The following is a 23,919-nucleotide window of genomic DNA, read 5'->3' on the forward strand; positions in this document are numbered from 1 at the left end:
GAAAAATATTATGAAACAGCTAACGAAAAAAAATTTTTGGCTGATGGCTAGCGATTTCCCACTGTACAACGGGAAGTTCATTCCAAAGAGAGTGGATGATTCAATCTGATTTTACTAAGTTTGTTCCACTCAGTATTAAGCCGTTTCCTTTTATTTACTGCAGCGCCTCTAGTTGTCGTACCGAAAAACTAATGGCAGCGTTTTGATCCGGAGGGTTTGTTTACTAAGTGGTGAAAATTTTGTCAGGGTTGTTACACGCATTGAAAAGTTATCCAAAATGAAACGCGAGAGACGAGAAAAAATTGTGCACACCTACGTTGAAAACTCAACATGGTCAGTTGGAATGATCGCCAAGTCTTTCAAACTACCGAAATCGACTGCGAATACCGTGCTCAAACGTTACCGGGACACTTTGACGGTGGATCGCACTAAACAAACCAAACTTATAAGGAACATTGGACCGGAAACTACAATCGAAGGTCAAAATGGACTTTGGACAAATCCTGGGTCGGAAATTTTACCTTTAATTTATCGGAAAAAAGATTAATTCATCAAACTACCCACAGTTTCGTCCCCCGTCGATATTAGGTATTAGGCAGACGTAAGTTGAAAGTGTGGCTTACTTACTTCACTTTCAAGGCAACAGACCGATTATCTATCCAGTGCCGAATCCTGAATACGTCGCCATGTCTCTCGGTCTTGGGCTGCTATCCTCCAATCGCTCCTCACACCTATTTCGCGTGCATCCTCGTCGACAGCACACATTCAACGAGTGCGGGGTCTACCCCGAAGTCGACGACCTCTATCGGGATTCCTGCTAAATATAGCCTTCGTTTGACGCTCATCCGGCATTCTCACTACATGCCCAGCCCACTGAAGCCTGCCGTGTTTTATCCGCTTGACTATATCCGCCGATTTGTATGCCTGGTACACTTCGTGGTTCATGCGTCTGCGCCAAACACCATTTCCTAGTTTGCCGCCAAGGATTGAACGCAAAATCCTACGCTCAAAAACACCAAGAGCTCGCCGATCAACCTTTTTCAGCATCCTTGATTCATGGCTGTAGAGAGCTACCGGAAGAATCAGTGTTTTATAGAGTGCAAGTTTAGTACGGATTTGCAGACTGCGGAACCTTAGCTGGTTACGTAATCCGTAAAAGGCCCTGTTTGCGGCTGCTATCCGCCTCTTTATCTCACGGCTAAACTCGTTGTCACATATCACTAATGTTCCCATCTTGCACCACCGCAGCAACAACCTCCGACGGACTGCCAGCCACCATGTATTTTGTTTTGGCAGAGTTTATGACAAGCCCTAATCTCGCAGCTTCCCTCCTGAGAGGTCCGAAGGCCTCTTTCACTGCTCTACGATTAATACCAATAATGTCGATATCATTCGCAAAACCTAGAAGCATGTGCGACTTCGTAATGATGGTGCCGCTTCTCTGCACACCAGCCCTCCGTATAGCACCTTCCAATGGGATGTTGAACAATAAGATCGACAGCCCGTCACCCTGCTTCAAACCATCTAACGTCACGAAAGAGTCCGATATCTCACCGGCTATCCTGACGCTTGATGTAGAACCGTCAAGGGTGGCACGTATCAGCCTAATCAGCTTTGTTGGGAAGCCATGTTCGAGCATAATCTGCCAAAACTCATTTCTCTTAACTGAATCGTACGCTGCCCTGAAGTCTATGAACAGATGGTGCGTCTGCAAGTTGTATCCTCGAAATTTATCGAGGATTTGTCACAAGGTAAACATTTGGTCCGTCGTGGAGCGTCCCCTTCGAAAACCGCATTGGTACTCGCCAACAAAGGTCTCCAGCAGCGGCCTCAATCTGAGGAACAGGATGCGGGAGAGAATTTTGTACACGGTATTGAGGAGAGTTATGCCCCGATAACTGCTACAGTCCAGGCAATGACCTTTTGTGTAGATCGGGCATATGAGACCCTCAAACCAGTCCGAGGGCAATTCTTCATCAGACCACACTCTCAGCATGATCCGATGGATGGCACGATGCGTCCTTCCCGGTTGCCTTGCAGTTTCGCAGCTCTTTCACTGTTTTCGTCACCTCGTCCATCGATGGTGAATCCACAGCTTGACCATCATTCTCAATAGTCATCCTTCTTCTCACGACTTCACTGTTTCCCTCACCGTTCAACAGCACACTGAAGCGTTCCTTCCAACGCCTGGCCACTCTGTTCTATCGGTTATCAGGTTCCCCTCCCTATGGTTGCACATGACAGGGGCTGACACGTTTCGATGCCTGATTCCATTGACCTTTTTGTAGAAGCTTCTCGCATCGTGCCTGGAGAAGCAACCTTCCGCCTCCGCAAGAATGCGCTCCCAATGCTGTCGTTTCTTCCGGCGATGGAATCTCTTTTCAGCGGCTCTAGCATCTCGATATCTACCCACGCACTGACGAGTCACAGTCGTGGCCAACATGTGACCCCTGGCGCGGTTTTTCTCCTCCGTCACTCGCCGGGAATCAGCGTCAAACCACTCATTGGACGCAGCTGCCGCAGTTGTACCCAACACTTCTCGCGCTGTAGTGCTGATCGAACTGTGGATGTGTCTCCACTGTTCATTTAGGTTCCCTTCAACTCTTTCCTCATTTCGCGTCGAACACTCGACAGAAACGGACGTGCAAAGTGGTCGTTCTATTACAATCCGGTCCGTGTGTACGAATAGCCAAACAAAAGAGTGTATTATTCGCGCAAAGGCCAACTAGATTGTGAGTTGTGTCGCTACGTTCTGTACCCGGCTCGCAACTTTGGCTGTATTGGTGCAAAATACCAGCTGCAGTTTTGATCTGTGCACAGTGAATAGATCTTTCTAATTCAAGGCCATCAGTTGACAGTCGAGTCGTGTCGCTGTGCTGAGTGATCTCACACCCGGCTCACTGCTGGTGGCTGTATTGGTGCTGCTGTACTGGTGCTGCTGGCTGCTTTGGGTGCAGCTTCGAACGATCGGACAACCACTTCTGGAAGGAAGAAGTAAATAGGTACGTGTTCTTGTCGGCGCTAGTGCGCTACATTTAGCGCGATGGATATAGATCCCTCGCCTCCCGTGCCACCATCCCCGAACCCCCCTGACCCTGACCCTTCTGTTACCCCCTCCCCTGTTCATTCTCCAGTCCCCCCCCCCGCCCCAGGCTTTACCCGGACGGATCTCAACAGAGCAGCTATACTGTTCATTTTCGTCCAAAGGCAGGAGTGAATTCAAAGCGATTGAACATACTGCAAATTTCTAAAGACCTGACGAAGGGGTACAAGGCCGTGACCGAAATTTCCAAGGTCCGACCTAACAAGCTCCGTGTCGTGGTCAGTGATCTGGCACAGGCCAATGCTATCGCTTGCTCTGAGCTCTTCACACGCGAGTATCGCGTTTACATACCCGCACGAGACGTGGAGATCGACGGTGTCATAACCGATTCGAGTCTGTCTGTCGAGTGTATTCTAAAAAGTGCAACCGGTTGCTTCAAAAATACAGAAACACAGGCGAAGATTTTGGATTGTAAGCAATTGCGGTCCATGTCTCTCGTCGGCGGTAAAAAAGTTTACACTCCGTCAGACTCGTTTCGCGTTACGTTTGCCGGATCTGCACTCCCTAGCCACGTCTCGATCGACCGGGTTCGTCTGCCTGTGCGATTGTACTTACCCCGTGTTATGAATTGCACCAATTGCAAGCAGTTAGGCCACACAGCCGCCTACTGCTGCAATAAGGCACGATGTAGCAAGTGTGGGGAGACTCATGCGGAAGATTCTTGTAGTGTTAATGCTGAAAAATGTATTCACTGTGGGGAAAACCAGCATGAGCTCTCCACATGCCCGGTGTACATGCAGCGCAGAGATAAAATCAAGCGGTCACTTAAGGAGCGTTCAAAGCGTTCTTATGCTGAGATGCTGAAGAAGACCGTGACCACTTCTACCATAACATCGAACCCCTTTGACCTGTTGTCCTCTGATGAAACCAATTGACATTCCGAATGACCTCACACGGAATGTCGATTGGAAGTTATACGAGGAAATGATTTCAAAAGCGGTCGAGTCGATTCAACATCATCCACCACTTGAAGAATACAACCTCCTCGCGGGCTTGATTCTCGACGCCGCGTTGCAAGCCCAAACGAAGAAATATCCCGGCGTAACGATCAAAGAACGGCCTCCCACTCCGTGGTGGGACCAAGAGTGCTCCGATGTCTACACGCAAAGATCCGACGCGTTTTTTGGCCCTCCAGAAGGGAAGGTATGGCGACTATTTACGGTATTCGGAGCTTGATACCAAGCTTAAAAGTTTGGCTAAAGCAAAGAAACGCGGATATTGGCGTCGGTTCGTGAACGAGACGTCGAGGGAGACATCGATGAGCACTCTTTGGAACACAGCCCGAAGAATGCGGAATCGCGTAACGGTCAACGAAAGCGAGGAGTCTTCAAGTAGGTGGATATTTGATTTTGCCAGGGAAGTATGTCCGGACTCTGTTCCTGAACAAAACATTGTTCGCGATGCGTCTCCGGGCCACGACGCGATAGAATCACCTTTTACGATGGCAGAATTTTCAGTTGCCCTCCTGTCCTGTAACAATAACGCGCCTGGGTTAGATAGAATCAAATTCAACTTGTTGAAGAATCTACCCGGCAATGCCAAGAGGCGCTTGTTGAACTTGTTCAATAAGTTCCTGGAGCAAAACATTGTACCGCAGGATTGGAGGCAAGTGAAGGTGATCGCCATCCAAAAACCAGGGAAACCAGCTTCTGATCACAACTCTTATAGGCCGATTGCAATGCTATCCTGTATCCGGAAATTGATGGAAATTGGGTCGAATCAAATGGCCTACTATCGGATACTCAATTTGGCTTCCGCCGTGCCAAAGGGACGAATGATTGTCTTGCGTTGCTTTCAACAGATATTCAGCTGGCGTATGCTCGCAAAGAACAAATGGCGTCTGCGTTCTTGGATATTAAGGGGGCTTTTGATTCCGTTTCTATTGACATTCTTTCGGGTAAACTTCACCGACAAGGATTTTCTCCAATTTTAAACAATTTTTTGCACAATTTGTTGTCCGAAAAGCACATGCATTTTACGCACGGCGATTTGGCAACTTTTCGCATTAGCTACATGGGTCTTCCCCAGGGCTCATGTTTAAGCCCCCTTCTTTACAACTTTTATGTAAATGACATCGACGAATGTCTGGCAAACTCATGCACGATAAGACAACTTGCAGACGACAGTGTAATCTCTGTTACAGGAGCCAGAGCTGCCGATTTGCAAGGACCATTGCAAGATACCTTGGACAATTTGTCTGCTTGGGCTTTACAGTTAGGTATCGAATTCTCTCCGGAGAAGACTGAGATAGTAGTTTTTTCTAGGAAGCATGAACTTGCTCAGCTTCAAACACAATTAATGGGTAAAACGATTTCTCAGGTTTTGGTACACAAATATCTTGGTGTCTGGCTCGACTCTAAAGGCACCTGGGGTTGTCACGTGAGGTATCTGATGAAAAAATGTCAACAAAGAGTGAATTTTCTTCGTACAATAACCGGACAATGGTGGGGAGCCCATCCAGGAGACCTTATAAGGCTTTACCAAACAACGATACTGTCTGTTATTGAGTACGGGAGTTTCTGCTTCTGCTCCGCAGCAAACACACATTTGATCAAACTGGAGCGAATACAATATCGCTGTTTGCGTATCGCCTTGGGTTGCATGCAATCGACCCATACGATGAGTTTGGAGATCTTAGCTGGAGTACTACCATTGAAAAACCGCTTCTGGAACCTGTCTTCTCGTATTCTAATCAAATGTGAGGTCTTGAACCGTCCCGTGATTGAAAATTTTGTAAGGTTAATCGAACTTAATTCTTAAACCCGTTTTATGACATTGTATTTCAATCACATGTCCCAAAATATTAACCCTTCTTCGAATATTCCAAATCGTGTCGACTTATCAAATACTTCTGATTCTACTGTGTTTTTCGATACATCCATGATAGAAGAAACTCGTGGAATCCCGGATCATTTACGCGTGCAGCAGATCCCTAAAATTTTTTCCAATAAATATCGAAACATCAACTGCGACAATATGTACTACACTGACGGATCACTTCTTGATGGGTCCACTGGCTTCGGTATCTTCAATAACAATTTGACCGTCTCCCATAAGCTCGATAATCCTGCTTTTGTATACGTCGCAGAATTAGCTGCAATTCAGTACACCCTAGGGATTATCGAAAGAATGTCCACGGACCATTATTTCATCTTTACGGACAGTCTCAGTTCCATTGAGGCTCTCCGATCGATGAAAGATGTTAAGCACTCTCCGTATTTCCTGGGGAAAATACGGGAACATCTGAGTGCTTCATCCGAAAAATCTACTCAGATTACCTTAGCGTGGGTCCCTTCTCACTGCTCGATACCGGGTAATGAGAAAGCGGACTTTTTGGCTAAGGTGGGCGCAACAAACGGTGATATTTATGAAAGACCAATTGCCTTTAATGAATTTTTCGCATTTGCACGTCAGAATACGATCATCAGTTAGCAAAATTCTTGGATTAAGGGGGAACTGGGAAGGTGGTTACATTCCATAATCCCCAAGGTATCGACGAACCCGTGGTTCAAGGGGTTGAATGTAGGTCGGGATTTCATTTGCGTGATGTCCCGGCTTATGTCCAATCACTATAGATTTGACGCGCATCTCCGTCGTGTTGGGCTCGGGGAGAGTGGTATCTGTGCCTGTGGTGAAGGTTATCACGACATAGAGCACGTTGTTTGGTCATGCCCTGTACACCGTGACGCCAGGTATAGATGAAGAAAAACAAACTCTTTCCTCAATCCGTTCATCAACCTTCTGTGAGTATTCTGCAGCCACTCCCCCAGTTGATAGCCGCTGGATGTTCAACTGCATCCTCCTCGTTGCCTTGGATTTCAACGAGATAGTGATCCGAGTCAACGTTCAGTCCACTGAACGACCTCACGTCTGTAACGTCTGAGTAGTGCCAATTTCAAGTCACAATTTCAATAAAGGAACATGTCTGACAAAAATATAAGTTAAAGACACGTTATAGAAGGATTGGGGCATTTTTATTTAAATTTCAAAACGTCACTTTGACATAAAATTAAATATATCCAAAAAGTTACTCGATTACACTGGTAAGCACAGGTTTTGCTCTAGAGCTCAAATTGTTAAAATAATGAAAGATTATAGCTTTAAACCATTCCTATGAATTTTTGGGACCCCTAACAAAGATCCCTGTTTCAGAGACTTAAATGAGTTTCCCCGTAAGTAAAAGAGAAAGCAAGTAACTCGACGAGCAATTACTCTGCGGTTTTTCAATGCACTTCTGCATTTACCAAGAGCACCAAAATTCTCAGAAAAGATTGAAAAGCAATAATTTTTTGAGGGCAACTTTTTTGGCTTTTGTCGAACAGTCTTAAGGCCCAAATACACACACGGCGTAATGTCGCCTTCTCTATACAAAATGGAAGGCGGGATAGCGATCACGCCTTCTATTTTGTATGGAGAAGGTGTCATTGCGCCGTGTGTGTATTTGGGCCTTTACTCAGAGAAGACTTTAGAAGACAAGATAAACTACTGACAGCAGCTTGACGTTACGCATAAGGGTCATTCCATACGAAGTGACCACGAGAAAGCACAAACTTGGACACGACCATCACAGATTTTGCTCAAAGTTGGGAGAATTATTCATCTACTGTCACTTTGGGAAAATCACAAATTTGGTGTCGATTGGAATACCCCCCGCTCTGTGGGACCCCCCTGTTTATTGCAAAGTCACGCATTTTTTGTTCAAAATCTCTTTTTTCTTTTTCTTACAATTCATAGCCTTAAGATGTCCGAAAAATACTGATAGTTGATTTTTGAAGAAAATGAACCAAGGAATTCAGGAAAAATATAAGTTTTGCCCAGAAGTGTTGCCAGATAAATTATTTTTGTATTTGAAAACTAAATTTACATTTTTCGACAAATGCAGCCATTTTGATTTTAAATTTGATAATTTCATCGTGTTCCTTGGAAAATTTCACATAAGAAACAACTATCATCCCGAGGTAATATGAGCCAATCTCGAGATATAACATTTTTACGAAAAAAAATTGTAAACTTTGTAATTAGTTTTTTTCACAATTTATAGTCGTAAAACACCCGGAAAATAGTAACAGGTGGATTTTTAAGAAAATGAACCAAGGAATCCAGAAAAAATATTTTTTTGGCCGGAAGTCTTGCCAGATAAATTATTTTTGTATTTTAAAATTAAATTTGCATTGTTTTGCCCAATGCAGCTAATTTTATTTTAAATTTAATGGTTTCATCGTTATTCTTGGATAATTTTACCACGGGGTGTTAAGTGCTTCTTACGTAAAATTTTCTGAGAAACACGATGAAACCATCAAATTTAAAAAAAATTTAAAAATGCAAATTTAATTTTAAAATACAAAAATAATCTATCTGGCAACACTTCCGGGAAAAAACAATATTTTTTTTTGGATTCCTTGGTTTATTTTCTTCAAAATTCACCTATCACTATTTTTCGGGTGTCTTATGTCTATAAATCGGAATATATATAGTTTGCTTGTCTTTCAGTCACGCGCACGACAAACGAAAATTACTCAAATTGCCTTTTTCCCAAGCAAACTCTGAAGCTGAGGTACACTAAAGTTTGTTATTTTTTTTAGTGTAGCAACGCAAGCACTCCCGTTCTGACTACAAGTTACCTTTGCTTTTAGTCCTCCACTCATTCCTCTCGCCTGGTATGAAGCCAGTCGTAAGGAAATCAAAGCTAACTGCGTCTTAACTAATATTCGGCACACGGTTAAGTTAGCACATGGCTATAGGTTCTGATGCAGGTGCATCGACAAAAACCGCCAAAAACGTAATAATGGGCGGAAGGCAATTTTGAGATGTAAGAAAGACATAGTATCAAAGATATCAAAGCATGTAAATGAAATCTAAAGTTAGCCAAACCACTGTCAGCTGATTATGAACCTTACTATATAGTTACATGTCCAATAAGTTCTGTAATGTCATGGGATTGCCATCAAAATAAGGTTGTCAAGTGATGGAATGAGGCAGTACCTGTTGTAATTCATTGACGATAGACTATGAAAAAGTCAAGAACATGATGGGGATTATAAACCTTTTGCTCGAGAAAATGAGCAGTTTGGATTTTTTTAAGTGTGTAGCAATTTGATATGCATTGAATTTGTAATTTTTCAATAGTACAGTTATCCGATAGAAAAAAGTTGTTCGTTTATTAAAAAAATCAATTACGACCGAAGACGTTGATAACGAACATTTATAAAAAATTTAAGGAAACCGACTGTAACTCGGCAAAGCTATTTTATGCAAAACACCATATCGAGTTTCAAGTTTAGCTTATGGCGCGTGACAAGCCGCACTTGAAATCTATCCAAATTTTTTTTTCAAAGCTCTAACAAAATTTACAAAAATGTTCTCAAGAAGTTGTACTTATCTTTAAGAGCAATATAATTATTTTTCCATATTTTCGAAAATAGGAAAGACATTTAACCTACACGAAACATGCTGCACATATTGTACCCCAGATTATTTTTTTAGATATACTACGACGTTTAACATGTACGGAAAAAGGGATAATTATTTTGCTGATACGTGGAAATTCTAGCTGTTTCAAAAAAAAATTAGAGTATAAGATAAACCCATTCCCGACGGGTGACATTCAAACTTTGATTCAAGTTAAACAATTATACTAGAAAATTTTCACGATGAAATTATTCAGTAAGGTTAGAAAACAGATTGATCTTCAATATGCAATACAGTTTGTGTTAATTGTGAATATAGTTGATGAGTAATAAGAGTTTGAATTACATTTTTGAGGTAAAAACTGTTTTCTCTCCACCGGGATCCACCGGGATAAGCTATTGGTCGTTATTATTGAACATTATGTAAAATCTGATCAACTACTTTGATTTAAGATATTTTTTAATATCGACTTAAAATAAAAAAAAACATACATTTAAAACTTACATAGGTTTATCTACTATCCTGCAAATGCGCTACAGTAAGCCAACTTTTTTTTATTTTTTATCAAATAATATTTGTTTGTTTATGTAGAAGAATTTATCGCAGTTTAGATAAGTTTTGAACCAGCGCTGCTTATCTGCATCGAATTGTCGATAGTGTCATAGTTACATCTTGAATTTCAACTCGATATTTCGAAAAATAATTCATCATGTTAGATTAAATACCAACTTTTAATAGTCCAAAATGAATTTGAAAGTGGCTAGCCACTACGGGCCAACTAGTTATAAAATAAAATAATTACGAAGTTTACAACTTTATTCGTGAAAATGTTATATCTCGAGATTGGCTCATATTACTTCAGACTTCAGTTGTTTCTTATGTGAAATTTTCTAAGGAACACGATGAAATTATCAAATTTAAAATCAAAATGGGTGTATTTGCCGAAAAATGTAAATTTAGTTTTCAAATTCAAAAATAATTTATCTGGCAACACTTCCGGTCTAAGCTCGTATTTTTTTCTGAATTCTTTGGTTTATTTTCTTCAAAAATCAACTATCAGTATTTTTCGGACATCTTGCGTCTATAAATTGAAAGAAAAAGAAAAAAGGGATTTTTGACAAAAATTGCGCGACTTTGCAATAAAGAGGGGGGTCCTAGAGAGCGGGGGGTATTCCAATCGACACCAAAATTGTGATTTTCCCAAAGAGACAGTAGATGAATAATTCCCCCAACTTTGAACAAAATCTGCAATGATCGTGTCCAAATGGCATGTACACTTCGTATGGTATGACCCATAAAGATTTAACAATAATTGATTAATGTGTGTGAGAGGGTTTGACCCCCCCCCCCTCCCCTTCTACCGCACATGAAAGCACATAACGAGGTGTAGCGAATTTTTTCATAAGTTTGCATTGGTAATTATATCATACTGTGGGTACGGCTCCTGACGAATTTTTTCGTGTTTAGTGGAAAGTTATAGAGTGAACTTTGTGGGGTGATATAATATGAAAAATATTGTTCAAAAACCAAGTAGAATCGATGCCGCTATAAAATAAAATTTTGCTTTTAATAAAGACCATCGTGATATAACATCACGTCTGTGTTTATTTACCTAAAATAAAATATTCTCTATGTTGGAAGAAATTGCACTCTAAATCAGTCAGGGAAATTTATAGCTCTCCAGAACTAAACGAAAATTTAACCTTCAAAATATTAAATTCGTAAACTAGGTGTCACAAGGAATTATAAACTTATTCTTATAATAGCCACGCAGACTCCACCCACCACCCCAACACTGTTTCAGTCCGTTCGAAATAAACAGGCATCAGGAAGCGATAATTAATTTAATAAACTTCCAATCCTAATTGAGTCCATGCTTGCCGGCTTCAACAAACGGGAAATTGTTTTGGGATTTGCCTATAATAACACTGGGAAAACTTGCAGTTTAGAAAATGCTGCAACCTTTTGGTATAAAAACTCATGTAAATCCTTTCACCACCATCAAATCCATATCATCTGTTGGTGACAAGACTGATATTCTACAACCAAGTGCATTCTACCGCAACAATTCAGTCAAAAATGGCACATTTAAAATTATTCGGATCATTAGTGCTTGTAGTGCTGCTTGTTCTGGCTCTGAGTACTACAACCGAAGCAGGATACCGGAAGCCCCCATTCAACGGAAGCATCTTCGGCAAACGAAATGGAAATTCAATTGGTGAGTTAATTTAGTTGGAGAGAATTCACAAACTAATCTAACAACACTGTAGACTACGAAGGCAACGCCAAGGTGCTGTCCACGATGTGTGAAATAGCGGCCGAGGCGTGTCAATCATGGTTTGCTCAGGAACAAAAATAATATCATCCCCCGCCGGAGAATCCGAAACAGTAACCAACCGCAGATAACCAAGGCAAGGAAAAATGGAACATTGGCCGCCTAAGTACGACTCATCATAGCCTGCAGTAAATTTGCACGGAAGACTAATTGCATCCAACAGCCTGTGAGTGGAATAGCTGAGAGTGGAAATTCTAAACATAATTGCATCTATGTAAAAAAAATAAATAAAATTACCATATGAAAATCATCTGACTGAAGAGAGCAGGCTTTTAGTGTATCACAAATATGATTCCGCAAGAATTTCAGAAGTATCTTGTCGTCCCGTATTCGTGCGTAATCCGCCATTGTTGGTCTTGACCGATTGTGTCGTGTATTTAAGGAAAGTGATATAAATTTGTTATATTCCCGATTTTTTGTATTACCTGTTATATCACACAAATCTGACTACTACAATATCGCCACTAGGTTACTTTTTAAAAATCTGTTTCCGTCTCTTGACCTTTTTATACCCTCACCCAAAAGTCGTATAAGTGCTACCAAACTATTTTTTCAGTGATACAAAAATACAATACCAACCCGGTTAAGACTGAATGTAACACAATGTTGCAGTTATGAAACACGGAGGTAACATTGTTACGTTATAAAGTTATTTAAATACAACATAACTATTACTTAAAATAAGGGTACCATTGTTATGTATTAGCGTTAGTATCTCTAGTATATACCACCCGGGTGACCATCTCTACCGCGTACTGGTGCATTTACTGTGCCAATTTTCACTAACCGGGACATCATTTGCAACGAATTAACCTACACCGATACAGATGACGTCACTAAAAAATTACAATTCCGTGATAGCTAGCCTTGTTTCTGTGAGCCGTGAATGTTTGCATCTTTCAAAGCAAATAATTTTAATTTTTGAGTTTGACATATTTACTTTACACCATTAGGGAACATTCATAAATGACGTAGCATTTGAGGGGGGAGGGGGGGGTTTGCAGTTTTGTGACGAAATGTGATGAGGGGGAGGGTGGGGTTCAAGCCAAGCTACGTAGCAAACATGAAACTAAGAAAAAAAATTGGATTTTTTCTAATTGTTATTTTTTATCACTGTTTTGTTTGCTTAGGGTCATTTTTATTCCTTCCTTGTCTTTTCTTGTTCAATTATGACACAAGGTATGTTTTGGATAATAAAATTTGCAAAAAAAAAGTTATGTGGGGGGGGGGGGGGTTGTTATAAAGCTACGTAGTTATCTAGAGGGGGTCCTGACTTTGTGACGAAATGCTACGATGGGGGAGGAGGGGGTCAAAAACCTAAAAAAAAGCTACGTCATTTATGGATGTTCCCTTACACCATTTACACCATCCCTTTGCTCATTTATGCGATTAGTGATTTGATGCAAGCGTTCTAGAGCATTTTTTATTCTGCGTTGCATGTACCCTAGATAGTTTTCGAAAGGAAAGCGACTGAATCCGTTCAAAACTGTTACACTTCTGCATGCAAATGAATTAAGTTGTACATTGCTATTCATGTTCTTCATACCGTGAAAATCCTGGAAGTTGTCACGAAGTAAATTAATAATTTTTTGGCGTAGTCGTTGAATCCTATGCAATATTCCTCACTGTATTAACATTTTATTGCAATACATATACTCAAAAGATAAGCATAAAAATCAGGGTTAAAATTATTTTACAAAGAACCGGTAACAAGTCTTTATAATCAGATAAGCTTCTCGGTTTAAGACGAAAAAAGTGTGCCATAATGACTTAAATACTCGAAAAACTGTGCAATTGGCTGTGGCTCTGTCCAACATATAATTATTCATGAATTTTATTCAAGCTTTTATGATTAATTGACTAGTAAAAAATACAAAAAACTATGGTTCCCCTAACCTTTACACTTTTGGAGTTTATAATACTATGAGTATTTCAAATTATTTCACTAACTTTCGTCAACTTTAACCCAAAAACAATCAAAATTAAAATGTGGGCAGAATGCACTATGAAGAGCTTGCAGGAGATTGCTTGACAACTTAGAGCATGTTCCATTATTTTCGATTTTACTTTCGAGACTTCAAGCGCTTCTCACTTCGCGTGCTGATTTCTGCTAGTGGCATATTAGCATGCTGCTTTGGAGCATACTGACCTTTGTTGTGGTGCGTTTTGGTCACGGGCTTGTTTGGCGGCAATGGTAATTTTTACCAAAAAAGACATTGAAATCGAGTATTTTATAATAAACTTTGTCATAAACATAAAATAAATAGATCCTACAATCATCCTACACGTTCAATGTCGCTTTGAAATGATTTGAAGCGCTGTAAATCGCGAAAATGCTTAACTGGTGCGTTTTGTACAATCCTCCCCTAGTCGATTTTCGCACCTCGGTAGGTGCGTATATTGGCGATGTCCGAGAAAAACCGCCCTTCATGGGCACATGGCCAATTTGGTTTGTTGTTCGTTAGTCAGGTGAATTCCAAGTGGCTTTGTTGGTGTTCTTGCGGGGGAAGAATGTATTTCGGACTACCAGTCCTCGCGAAGCTGCAATGTTTACGAATTTTTGGCCTTTCTTGTTCGTCTCGGTGTGCGTTCATATCCCCAATAACGATCTTCATGTCCCGCTGCGAGCAGCTGTCGTAGACGTCCTCCAGCTGTGTGTAATAGGCTTCCTTCAGTGCACATTGATGATGGAGTAATTGTAGAACCGGCCTTTAATTTCAAATACACACATCCTGTCGCCGATCGGCTGCCACTTGATCACACGACTTTGCATCCTGCCCAACACAATAAAACCGGTCCCCGGTTATTTGTTGTGCCGCTGCTCCAGTTGTACTGGGCCCTGTGGCCACACATCCTGGAAACATTTTCTCTTTTCCGGCAAAATTCCTGCAGCACTACGATGCCGAAGTGACGGAGTTCCAGCTGATCCAGTAAGATTCTGTCACCACTCGGGATGTTCAGCAATCTACAGTTCTATGCTCCGAGCTTCCAATCGGTGTCCTTTATTCGTCGCCTAGGTTGTTGCCGATTGTTCCGACCCGTTTCTTCTTCTTGAATATTCGTAGTAAAGTGTTTTTTGCCATGTCACTTTATTAGAGTGGCGATGGCTAGTCTCGTGACGGGGCTACCGTCTTGGGTGAAGCTGACGAGACACCGTATTTCTTACTTCAGCCGTTCCTCTGAAGTGCATATGCTGTTTGGGCCGTTCCTGCTGGAGAACAGGCGCACCGGGTTTTTGGGCTAAGACGCTTATGGCGGCGTCGACTCGCCTTTTAGAAGTCGTTAGGGAAGATTTTGTAGAACCCACAAAACATCTCCCGGTCCTAACTCCTGTTGCTTTTTCGGGGGTACTTATTCATTATATTCGCACCTAACCTCCATATCTGGAGGCCGTTTCGCAATCCACAACTTGCGACCCGTCCGATTCCTTGCAGCTAAGCTGTGCGTATTGGAACTCATATTGAAGATGTGAGAAGCGTGTTGATTCCTATGAGGTTCACTACGACACACACATTGAACCCTGTGAGAATCACTACGGCACGCGCTCATTACTGTCGTCTGTTTATCAGTCACGAGAGAGCACTACCCACTTCCCACGGGAGAGGAGTTCGGCGTGGTTGATCTCGAGGATGGCTGGACCATGATCCGCACGGCCATCAAGGAATTCGCGACGACGACACTAGGATCAGAGGCACCGAGTGGCAGAAACGTCTGCTATGATGGGGAATGCGAGGCGACAGAGAAAAACCAGACCGTAATTTACCTGATGATTAGAACGAGAGCAAACCTGGTGAGGTACAGACGGGCAAGGAACGACATGACCATGATCCAGAGACGTAAAAAGTGTAAGCAAAAAGATCGTAAGCTAGAAAAACTATTCACTGCTAATGATACGCGAAAGTGCTATGGAAAAAATTAACCAATCCCGGCTGTGTGCCGCGAGCCAACTTTTGCAAGAATGTGAAAGGTGATCTCATCACGAGTGATAGCAAGGGGGTCGACAGGTGGAAGCAGCACTTCGATGAACATCTGAATGGCGATGTAACAAACAGAAGCGGAGCTGGAACGGACGTGGGAGTGCCAGCAGTAGATGGTCGGGTATCAACCCCCTACCTCCAGGAAATTCTGCGGGTGATTGGGAGGCTGAAGAACAACAAGCAAAGACACCGGCAAAAACGGCCTACCGGGTGAGCTCAACAAATATGGTAGAGAAACATTTGCTAGAGCACTGCACTGGGTCATTTCCAAAATCTGGGAAGAGGGAGAACTGCCAGAAGAGTGAATGGAGGGAGTCGTCTGCCTCATCGTGGGACTACGCTCATCAACTCTACTTATAAAATACTCTCCCAAGTTCTATTCCAACATCTAGCCTTTGACCAGAAGGTTCGTAGAGCAGTACCAGGCGGGTTTTAGAGAGCCCGCGAAATCACGGACCAGATGTTTTCAATCCAACAGATTTTGCAAAAATGTCGTGAGTTTAACGTGTCCACGCATCACATTTCTATCGACTTCAAGGCAGCCTATACAAAAGATATGGCATATCATGCACGAGAACGAGGATATTTTCCAGGATAAACTGACGGCTACCATGAATCGTGTGATGAAACACGAAACACGTGCGTGTTTCGGGGATACTGTCGAGTCCCTTCGAGTCATGCCGATGTTACACGAAGAGCGGGCATCGACACGAGTGGTATGATTTTCACGAAGCGTGTTCAGCCTTCAAGGCTTAGGTGATGACTTTGACATCATAGCACGAAACTTTGCGACGGTGAAGCAAACCTACACCAGACTAAAAGCGGAAGCTAAGCGTAGAAAACAAAGTACATGTAGGGAAGAGGCTACAAGAAGAACAGTGTTAGCCTCCCACCTCGGATCATCGTAGATGACGATGAGCTTGAGGTAGTAGACGAGTTCGTGTGCTTAAAATCGCTGGTGACCGTTGACAACAACTCCAGCAAGGAGATCCGGAGACGCATTCAAGCGGGAAATCGTGCCTACTTTGCACTTCGTAAGATGCTGAGATCCAATCGAGTGCGCCACCGTATGAAGCTAAAGTTGTACAAACACTAGTTTGACCGGTGGTCCTCTATGGACTAGAGACGACAACACGGCCCTCAGAGAACCTCAGCGCCCTTGGAATTTTCGAATGATGCAGCGAACCATCTACGGTGGAGTACAGACTGAAGACGGAGAATGTCGTAGACTCACGAAACATGAGCTACACTCACTGCTAGGAGAGACCCCCATTGCACATCTGGTTAAAGTTAACTGATTGTGATGGGCCGGACACTTCACAAGGATTCTGGACGACGACCCGGTTATAACGAAACTTTTCAGTAACCCCTCCGGCACCAGAAACAGAGAATCACAGCTTCGACGATGGCTTGATCAGATTGAAAGTGACCTACGAGTGACAAGACGCCTGGGAGCATGGCGCCATACATGCTAGAACCGAGTGGAATGGAGAATTGGAGACGACTTCTTCTTGATACAGCACGAGTCACCCCGGCTCTAACCTGCTAGGTAAAGTAACGAATGTTAAAGAACTCATTATAATTATTCTTCATTCAATAGTGAAATTTATTTATATCACAATATATAAAATACGACACAAAATAGTCTGATTGCGAATGTTGTCATACGAGTTGCTAGACATTATTGCAAGGAAGAAAGCAAATCTGGCGGATAACATAATTCGCTAACCTAGTTATAAAGCTTGGTTCTGAAGAGCAGTAGACTAATGGCCAGATAAGTGGTTTGTAAAATCAAATTCTTGTTCTATCGCCGTACGGTATATTGGAACTATGGATGACTTTAAAACTTATCATACAATTCGAAAGGAAAATGCATTTACAGACTACAGTTCTCATCTAAATCACTACTGCCCTTAAATTGACTAAATAAATTAAGAAGTTCCGGGCTTAGCAGCAGCGGAATCTTTCGCACCTATCCGGGAGTATGTGGACGCGTTTGCTGCAGGCACTTTCTCTTGACTTCGAAGTACTGCCACATAGTTGCGGAGATGTATCATGTAGTCTTGCATTAGAGTTGTGTAGGCCTACAGGAAACAAATCGAATTAGTTTGTAAACGCGGTTCTATCATTTACTTACAGTGTCTAGAACGTAACGTGGAATAAATCCTTTCAGATCCAAACAGAGTAACCATTCAAAAATACAGTATCCTTTTTGATTATCGATTTCCCGCATAGCCCAGCAAGAAACTTTATTTTCCCCTCTATAATAAAAATCACTTGAAAAAATTACACAAATATCTTCGATTTCCTCTAATTACCTAATATACTTGGTTGTAGCGGGAACACTCGGATACTCGATACTGATCGCAGCACTAACAAATACATTTCCGCCTTTTTGGGGTTCACATGCACCGGATTTCTGTTTTCTATCCTTACCTATTCTAGCATGGCCTACCGCCTCTTTGAGTCTATCCTGGTGCTCAGTCAACGCATCGGAAAACACGTCTTCCGGATCGGAATTACCGCTTCCGCTTCCAGTGTACTGAAAGTCCTGCGCACCAAGACTTTTGCTGAGCGTCGAAAATGCCGCTTTAGTCTTTTGGTCACTACTACTGCTGCCTAACTTAAATTCACTACAAGATTTGGTAAACGATTGCTGAGCTGGCGCACTGCTCTGCTCATCGCTATCGCTGGCACCATTCAGCCCTTCGCTATCGTTGTCTTCCTCATCGTCATCGTCGGCCTCCTCGGTAACGGGTGTCAGCGGGACTTTAACTTTTGGGTCGGCCGGAAACAGATCAATACCTTCTATCACACGACCATCACGGCACAGATGCCAACAACGAAGATTCACAAAGTCACGACACTTAACGACGCCACCCCCACCACCGACCGTCGCCTGATACGAGATGTCCGTGTGGCTGTCGATTTTCTGTAACGATTCCTTCCGTGAAAACAATGACGCAGTAGATATTAAACAAGTAATACCCGAATAATTTTCGACTCTAGCAGCGTTGGATTCCAGTTGGGCACGTCTTCGATTTTATAATACAGTTCCTGTAGCAGTTTTCTTGCAGGATAGTGAATTTTTCCCTAGAACATATAAAGATTTATTTTCAAATAGCCACCTACTGTTTCAATGTAACCATAACCATACTGTTAATCTATATATTTTCCCAAGTTTATCCTGAGTACAGCTTTGGATTGTGTCCCCCTTGGAAGTCAACTTCTCTAGCTTCCAATCGGTCGATTCTAATAGAGCGTACGCCTTTCGAACGCATTCGCTGCCCATTTTTTTAAATTCTTCATCCTGTAACATAAAGAAAATATTCGTATTGAAAGAAAGTTGTATTAGGCTGTATCTTGTGGGCGATCCACTTTCAAACCATTATTCTCGTGAAACATCATAGGTCTAGATGTGCAACAAGGTCCACAGTCGAAGACAAACTGTGTGTTTTGTCTGCGTGATTATTTCTAGCTTCTACCCGCAATATTAATTGATATTCAAAATAATTCAAAAAGTGAATCTTCATCAGCTGGTGAAGGCTACGACCGAATAAATACTCTATGCAGGATGTAGGTAGAAGTTTTTTTTTTAACATACGATGAATAGCGTATGATCTACATATGCAATAATGTGAGCGATTAAATGAATTCAGTACTTTGATTTAACGAATTCGGCAGTCGAATTTAGAACAAGAGCACGCAGATGAGAACTCAGAAGGACGTGAACAACAAAGTGAGGTATCAGCGATCTACGCTCGTCATAGCAAACGAATAGATTTGTTTTGCAAATTATCAAAGCGCCTTTTTAAGAAACAATACATATACTACCCGTTTACTTCCTGGGTAGTGTTTATTCACCAACGTTTCCACAGTTAGCTTACGTAGATTAGAAATTCAATTGTACTAAAAAAAACAGCTGAAAGAATGCAATTTAATTCAATATCAAAATGATTTTATAATTCTATACCGTAATAGTAATAAATTAACTTATTATCTTATCCTTCAATGCGAGCTATAACGCACATTTGAATCCACGGATGCGCAATTTTCTTTAGTAGATTCCTCGTTTTTGGATTTGAAGAAAAAACTCCAAATAAAATTCTTCATGGCGGAACAATACTAAGCAGTTTCACACAAATCCAATGTCAGTACTCTACTGAATAAGGAAAGCAGCTCACTTCATTTAAATAAACCTAATTGAAGATCAAAGTTCGAATGCTAATTGAATAATCTGATGGTCTATTTTAGATCAAACCGTGTATACTTAAGTATCGCAATTCGTTTGAATTTATATTGGCTATCGAAATCATTTACCAAACCTATTTATGGACAGCGTCATAGGTATATCAAACTCAACATATAGTTTTGAAATCAGAAAAGTGACCAGGCGTAACAGACAACAATTTTAATTATTTCTATAAAAAAAATAGATATATTTTTTATAGACTTTTGGAAAAATTTACTCAATAGAATTGTAACTGTGAGTAAAGCAATCAAATAAAAGAAATATCAAGCTCATCATTTCTCATCAAAATTAGTGAGTAGGGAAAACTTAGTATTGTTATGACCACCGATGGTTTTAAAAACTGTAGAGTTCAGAAATTTTAATTGTAATAAGCTTTGCATTATCCCAGCTAAACACTCGTAAATTTCGAATTTCTGAAAAAAGTTGCATAGAAAATTACTTTAGCGTACTACACGAATTCAGAAATCGAACAATAATTTAAATGTAACAAAAAACAGAATCTTGATAGTTTTTGTAATTCAATTGGTTGTGTTACACCAACAGAGTCAATCAGGTAACCTGGAAGCTCGTGAAATTTTGAATGGTTGCACGATATGCATTTTTTGTTTATACTATTGTAGAATAATAAAAAAAAAGCCTGTATCCACCAAACTGAACTGCAAGCTATGGCACTGCAACTAGTTTTCGTCTCAAACATTATAATTGTTTTGCACTAACCTGTTCGTCTTCTTCGTCGTCGCTGTTATGAATAGAATCATATGGTGAATAAAAGTTTCCAACACTTTCGGTTCTGCCGGACATTGCTGAATTCAAGAATGGAGCCAGAAGTGGAGTGTGCACATCCGTAGTGGTAGGGTTGGTAACAGCTACAATGTAAAGTGTTGCGAATATTTCTCTAAATCATTTTAGTCGAATATGTTGTCTCTTACCAACGTAATAGTTTCTGGCATATCGCTCCTGTGGGATAACTCTGCAGTCTAGAAACCAAGCTTCGCCCCATGCCAGTACGAAAGACACCACGATTAGCAAAACTTCGAAGACAGGTTGAGGAGTTGCTGTCCACTGTTAAGAATAAATAAGTGCTGATCAGTTCACATTAACATCGGGCACCGCTTTAACTACAGTTTAATGCTTACATTGTACATGAATACTTTGTAGATTAAAAAACCACAGGAACCGGTAGTGGAAAACTGCAAAAGGAAAAGGAATATTAAACTTTCTGTACTGTTAAGCAAAATCTTACTTAGAGAATTTATTTCACTCGTAATATCGAATTTTAACTACTTACAGAAATCACAATCCAATGGTTTAGGTGGAAACATCCATAGAAAAGAATCAAAATTAGAAACCGTAACAACGCGGTTATGACAACATCAAACAGAGAGGTATAGATAGTATAATGAATCACTTGTATTTGCAACGCATGAGCAATATTGTCGCCGGTAATCTGAAATTGCAAAACGATTATTTACTTTCTAGTTATGTAGAAATAATTGAAGCAAGTACCATAACACAAATAATCCACAGTAACGAAATAAAAACTACATCAAATGTGACAAAGAGACAGAAGAAACGACGAACCACGGACATACGACCCTCGTCCATGTAGCCAGCAATGAAGTCCTCGCTCAACAGGTTAACCATGTGAGATTGAGATCGCGGCACTGTAATGTTATTGAGAGTTGTAATGCAAACAAAGGCAAAAAAACAATTACTGATAAATCATACACCCTGTGCGTCCCGCCATTGTCGATACACCGGGCTGCGCTGTGGCGAATTGTGACTGATACGGTTGATACTGTTGGTAGTGGCTTGCATACATCGAGTGAACGGCAGATCTGATGTCATCGTCAGCCATTAGAAAAGTTAAGAAGCGCGAGCGCTTCTTACGCTTGTGCTGCGCAGCGATAATTTATGGCAAAACTGCAAAATACAGAGTAATGTTATTTGTCAAAATAACACTAAAATATACCAATAATTACGGTACAATTACTGTTTTGCATGTGTAATAATGGTGGTGAATTATTAAATGAATGAAGTTTTAAGTTTATACGTGTAGATAATAACCAAATAGCAATAGACGATTAAGGACTAGGCTGAGCGTGAAAACAATTAAAAATGTTTAATTTGTACATATTCCTGTCATAACAATCAGAATTTTACAATGTGAACTTGTAAAATCATTATCTAACAGAAACAATAGAAATTTTGTTTGATTCTTGATTTCATAAACCCTCCAATAACTATTTTTATTCTAACTCATTTTCTACATGCAATACTATTGCTATTAGAGGAAAGGTTTCCTGAAGTATTTCAGTAAATTTACAGATTATTACGCTTTTAGTAATAAGCACCTGTGAGATATTTTTCGGCATGTACAAGTTTGCCGACAGAATGAAACATTAATAATAGCGAGTACGAACATTAACACTATTTACATTTTTCAACTATGGTCTATAACATGAAAAAAAGTGCAATGAATGCGTAGGTGCTCTATAACAGGAACTAACACTAAACTGGACAGACAAGACAGAAGAGATAACACTTTTGTGTTTATTTTGTAAACAGTTTACCACGATTTATCCACAGTTCGATGGTTCAAACATTTTTCACTGGGAATTGATACTGTCCCCTTGTTTTGTCGTTTGTTTAGGTCTCAAGATCAGGAGGAAGGCATTTTTTCTGCTATGTAATCGACTGAGAGGTGAAGCTAAAAAAATGTATCGGGAGCAAAAGCTCACACGAACAGCACACGGGAAGCAAAGCTGAACAGAATAAAAACCAGCAGCAGTAAAAGGTATAGCAGGCACTTCACAACCTGTAGACAAATTGTTTTCATCTTGATTTTCCACAAGCCTGTTGAATAAGAATCTGCTTTGTTTCGCTGAAAATACGACTTCCTGCTTATGACGGTCACTGATTGTTATTATTTATCAACACCGCCCTTACAATATTCTCTGCTTTTTACAACAGTTTAGCTATAAGTTAAAAACCAACAGAAGGAATAATCGAATTTACCACTCATTTTCTGATGAAAATAATTTCCTAATGCCTAGTAACCTAGTTAAAATACAAATACTATCGTTTTCCTCGTTATCTAAACACAATCACTTTCTTCGGTCTAATTGAATGACTAAACAGTACGCCAAAACAAACGATTATCAGACTGTCAAAATTTGTATACGCTAAATTGTTACTACGCACAATTAAACATAAAACGTCGGATGTGTTAACCGAATTCATGAATACATTTGCATACGCGATAAAAAAATTTCTTCACAAAACTCATCAGGATAGAATGAACATCATACACAAATTAAGATTAATCATAAGTCGACAGGTTTTGTCCTCATCATGGTGTGTTTTGCACTCCATAACTATTCTAATATAGCCAATATAGCAGAACACTCAAGTGTAAAAAAAAATTTTCATCTGGGTTTTCAAATTGACGTGCATGGTGTGTGGCTGCGTGGCGAAAGAATATAAAGAACGCAACCAACAAACCAGGGGTGGGCAAATGGCGACTTTGAAACTTTCGCGAATGAATGCAATTTTAAATTTTATTTGCTTCGCAATGACACCAGGAATGTTAATTAACCCTCTAGTGCCCAAATAAATTTTCAGAAGAACTTCGAAAAAATCACTATGAATTTTTATAAAAAATTTTTAAGTATTGATCGAAGCATTTTGAAGGTTCAACTGAAGACCGTCTGAAGGCGGCACTGGGCACTAGAGGGTCAGAACATTGATGGTTACTTTTGAATTTTAAAGTAGTTTGCAAACTAAACTCTGATGTTTTTTAGTGAATATGGTGGTGAACCAGTTGACAACCACCTTAATAGAG

At 40.7% G+C, this 23,919-nt stretch overlaps 2 protein-coding genes across 5 annotated transcripts; one reads left to right on the forward strand and one right to left on the reverse strand.

The window, feature by feature from the left end:
• The first annotated feature begins 11,495 nt into the window (after positions 1 to 11,495).
• LOC129722646 (neuropeptide SIFamide) lies at positions 11,496 to 12,096 on the forward strand. Its single transcript, XM_055676256.1, has 2 exons — positions 11,496 to 11,729; positions 11,782 to 12,096. Exons 1-2 carry the CDS (start codon positions 11,591 to 11,593, stop codon positions 11,868 to 11,870), a joined length of 228 nt encoding a protein of 75 aa, XP_055532231.1. The 5' UTR covers positions 11,496 to 11,590; the 3' UTR covers positions 11,871 to 12,096.
• Positions 12,097 to 17,405: 5,309 nt separating this feature from the next.
• LOC129722637 (steroidogenic acute regulatory protein-like) lies at positions 17,406 to 23,250 on the reverse strand. Of its 4 annotated transcripts, XM_055676240.1 has the most exons (13): positions 23,025 to 23,220; positions 22,649 to 22,959; positions 21,804 to 21,998; positions 21,582 to 21,739; positions 21,364 to 21,522; positions 21,212 to 21,265; positions 21,005 to 21,137; positions 20,793 to 20,941; positions 18,981 to 19,133; positions 18,812 to 18,916; positions 18,142 to 18,755; positions 17,961 to 18,084; positions 17,406 to 17,907 (listed from the first exon to the last, which is right to left on the reverse strand). In XM_055676240.1, the coding sequence occupies exons 3-13, from the start codon at positions 21,931 to 21,933 to the stop codon at positions 17,755 to 17,757; spliced, it is 1,932 nt and encodes a 643-aa protein (XP_055532215.1). In that variant the 5' UTR covers positions 21,934 to 21,998; positions 22,649 to 22,959; positions 23,025 to 23,220; the 3' UTR covers positions 17,406 to 17,754. The 4 variants fall into 4 exon arrangements, with proteins under 4 accessions (XP_055532215.1, XP_055532214.1, XP_055532213.1 ...); XM_055676239.1 differs by lacking the exon at positions 22,649 to 22,959 and having other exon boundaries at positions 23,094 to 23,250; XM_055676238.1 differs by having other exon boundaries at positions 22,652 to 23,220.
• Positions 23,251 to 23,919: the final 669 nt, after the last annotated feature.

Source organism: Wyeomyia smithii, chromosome 2, assembly GCF_029784165.1.
Source record: "Wyeomyia smithii strain HCP4-BCI-WySm-NY-G18 chromosome 2, ASM2978416v1, whole genome shotgun sequence".
Lineage (NCBI taxonomy): Eukaryota > Metazoa > Arthropoda > Insecta > Diptera > Culicidae > Wyeomyia > Wyeomyia smithii.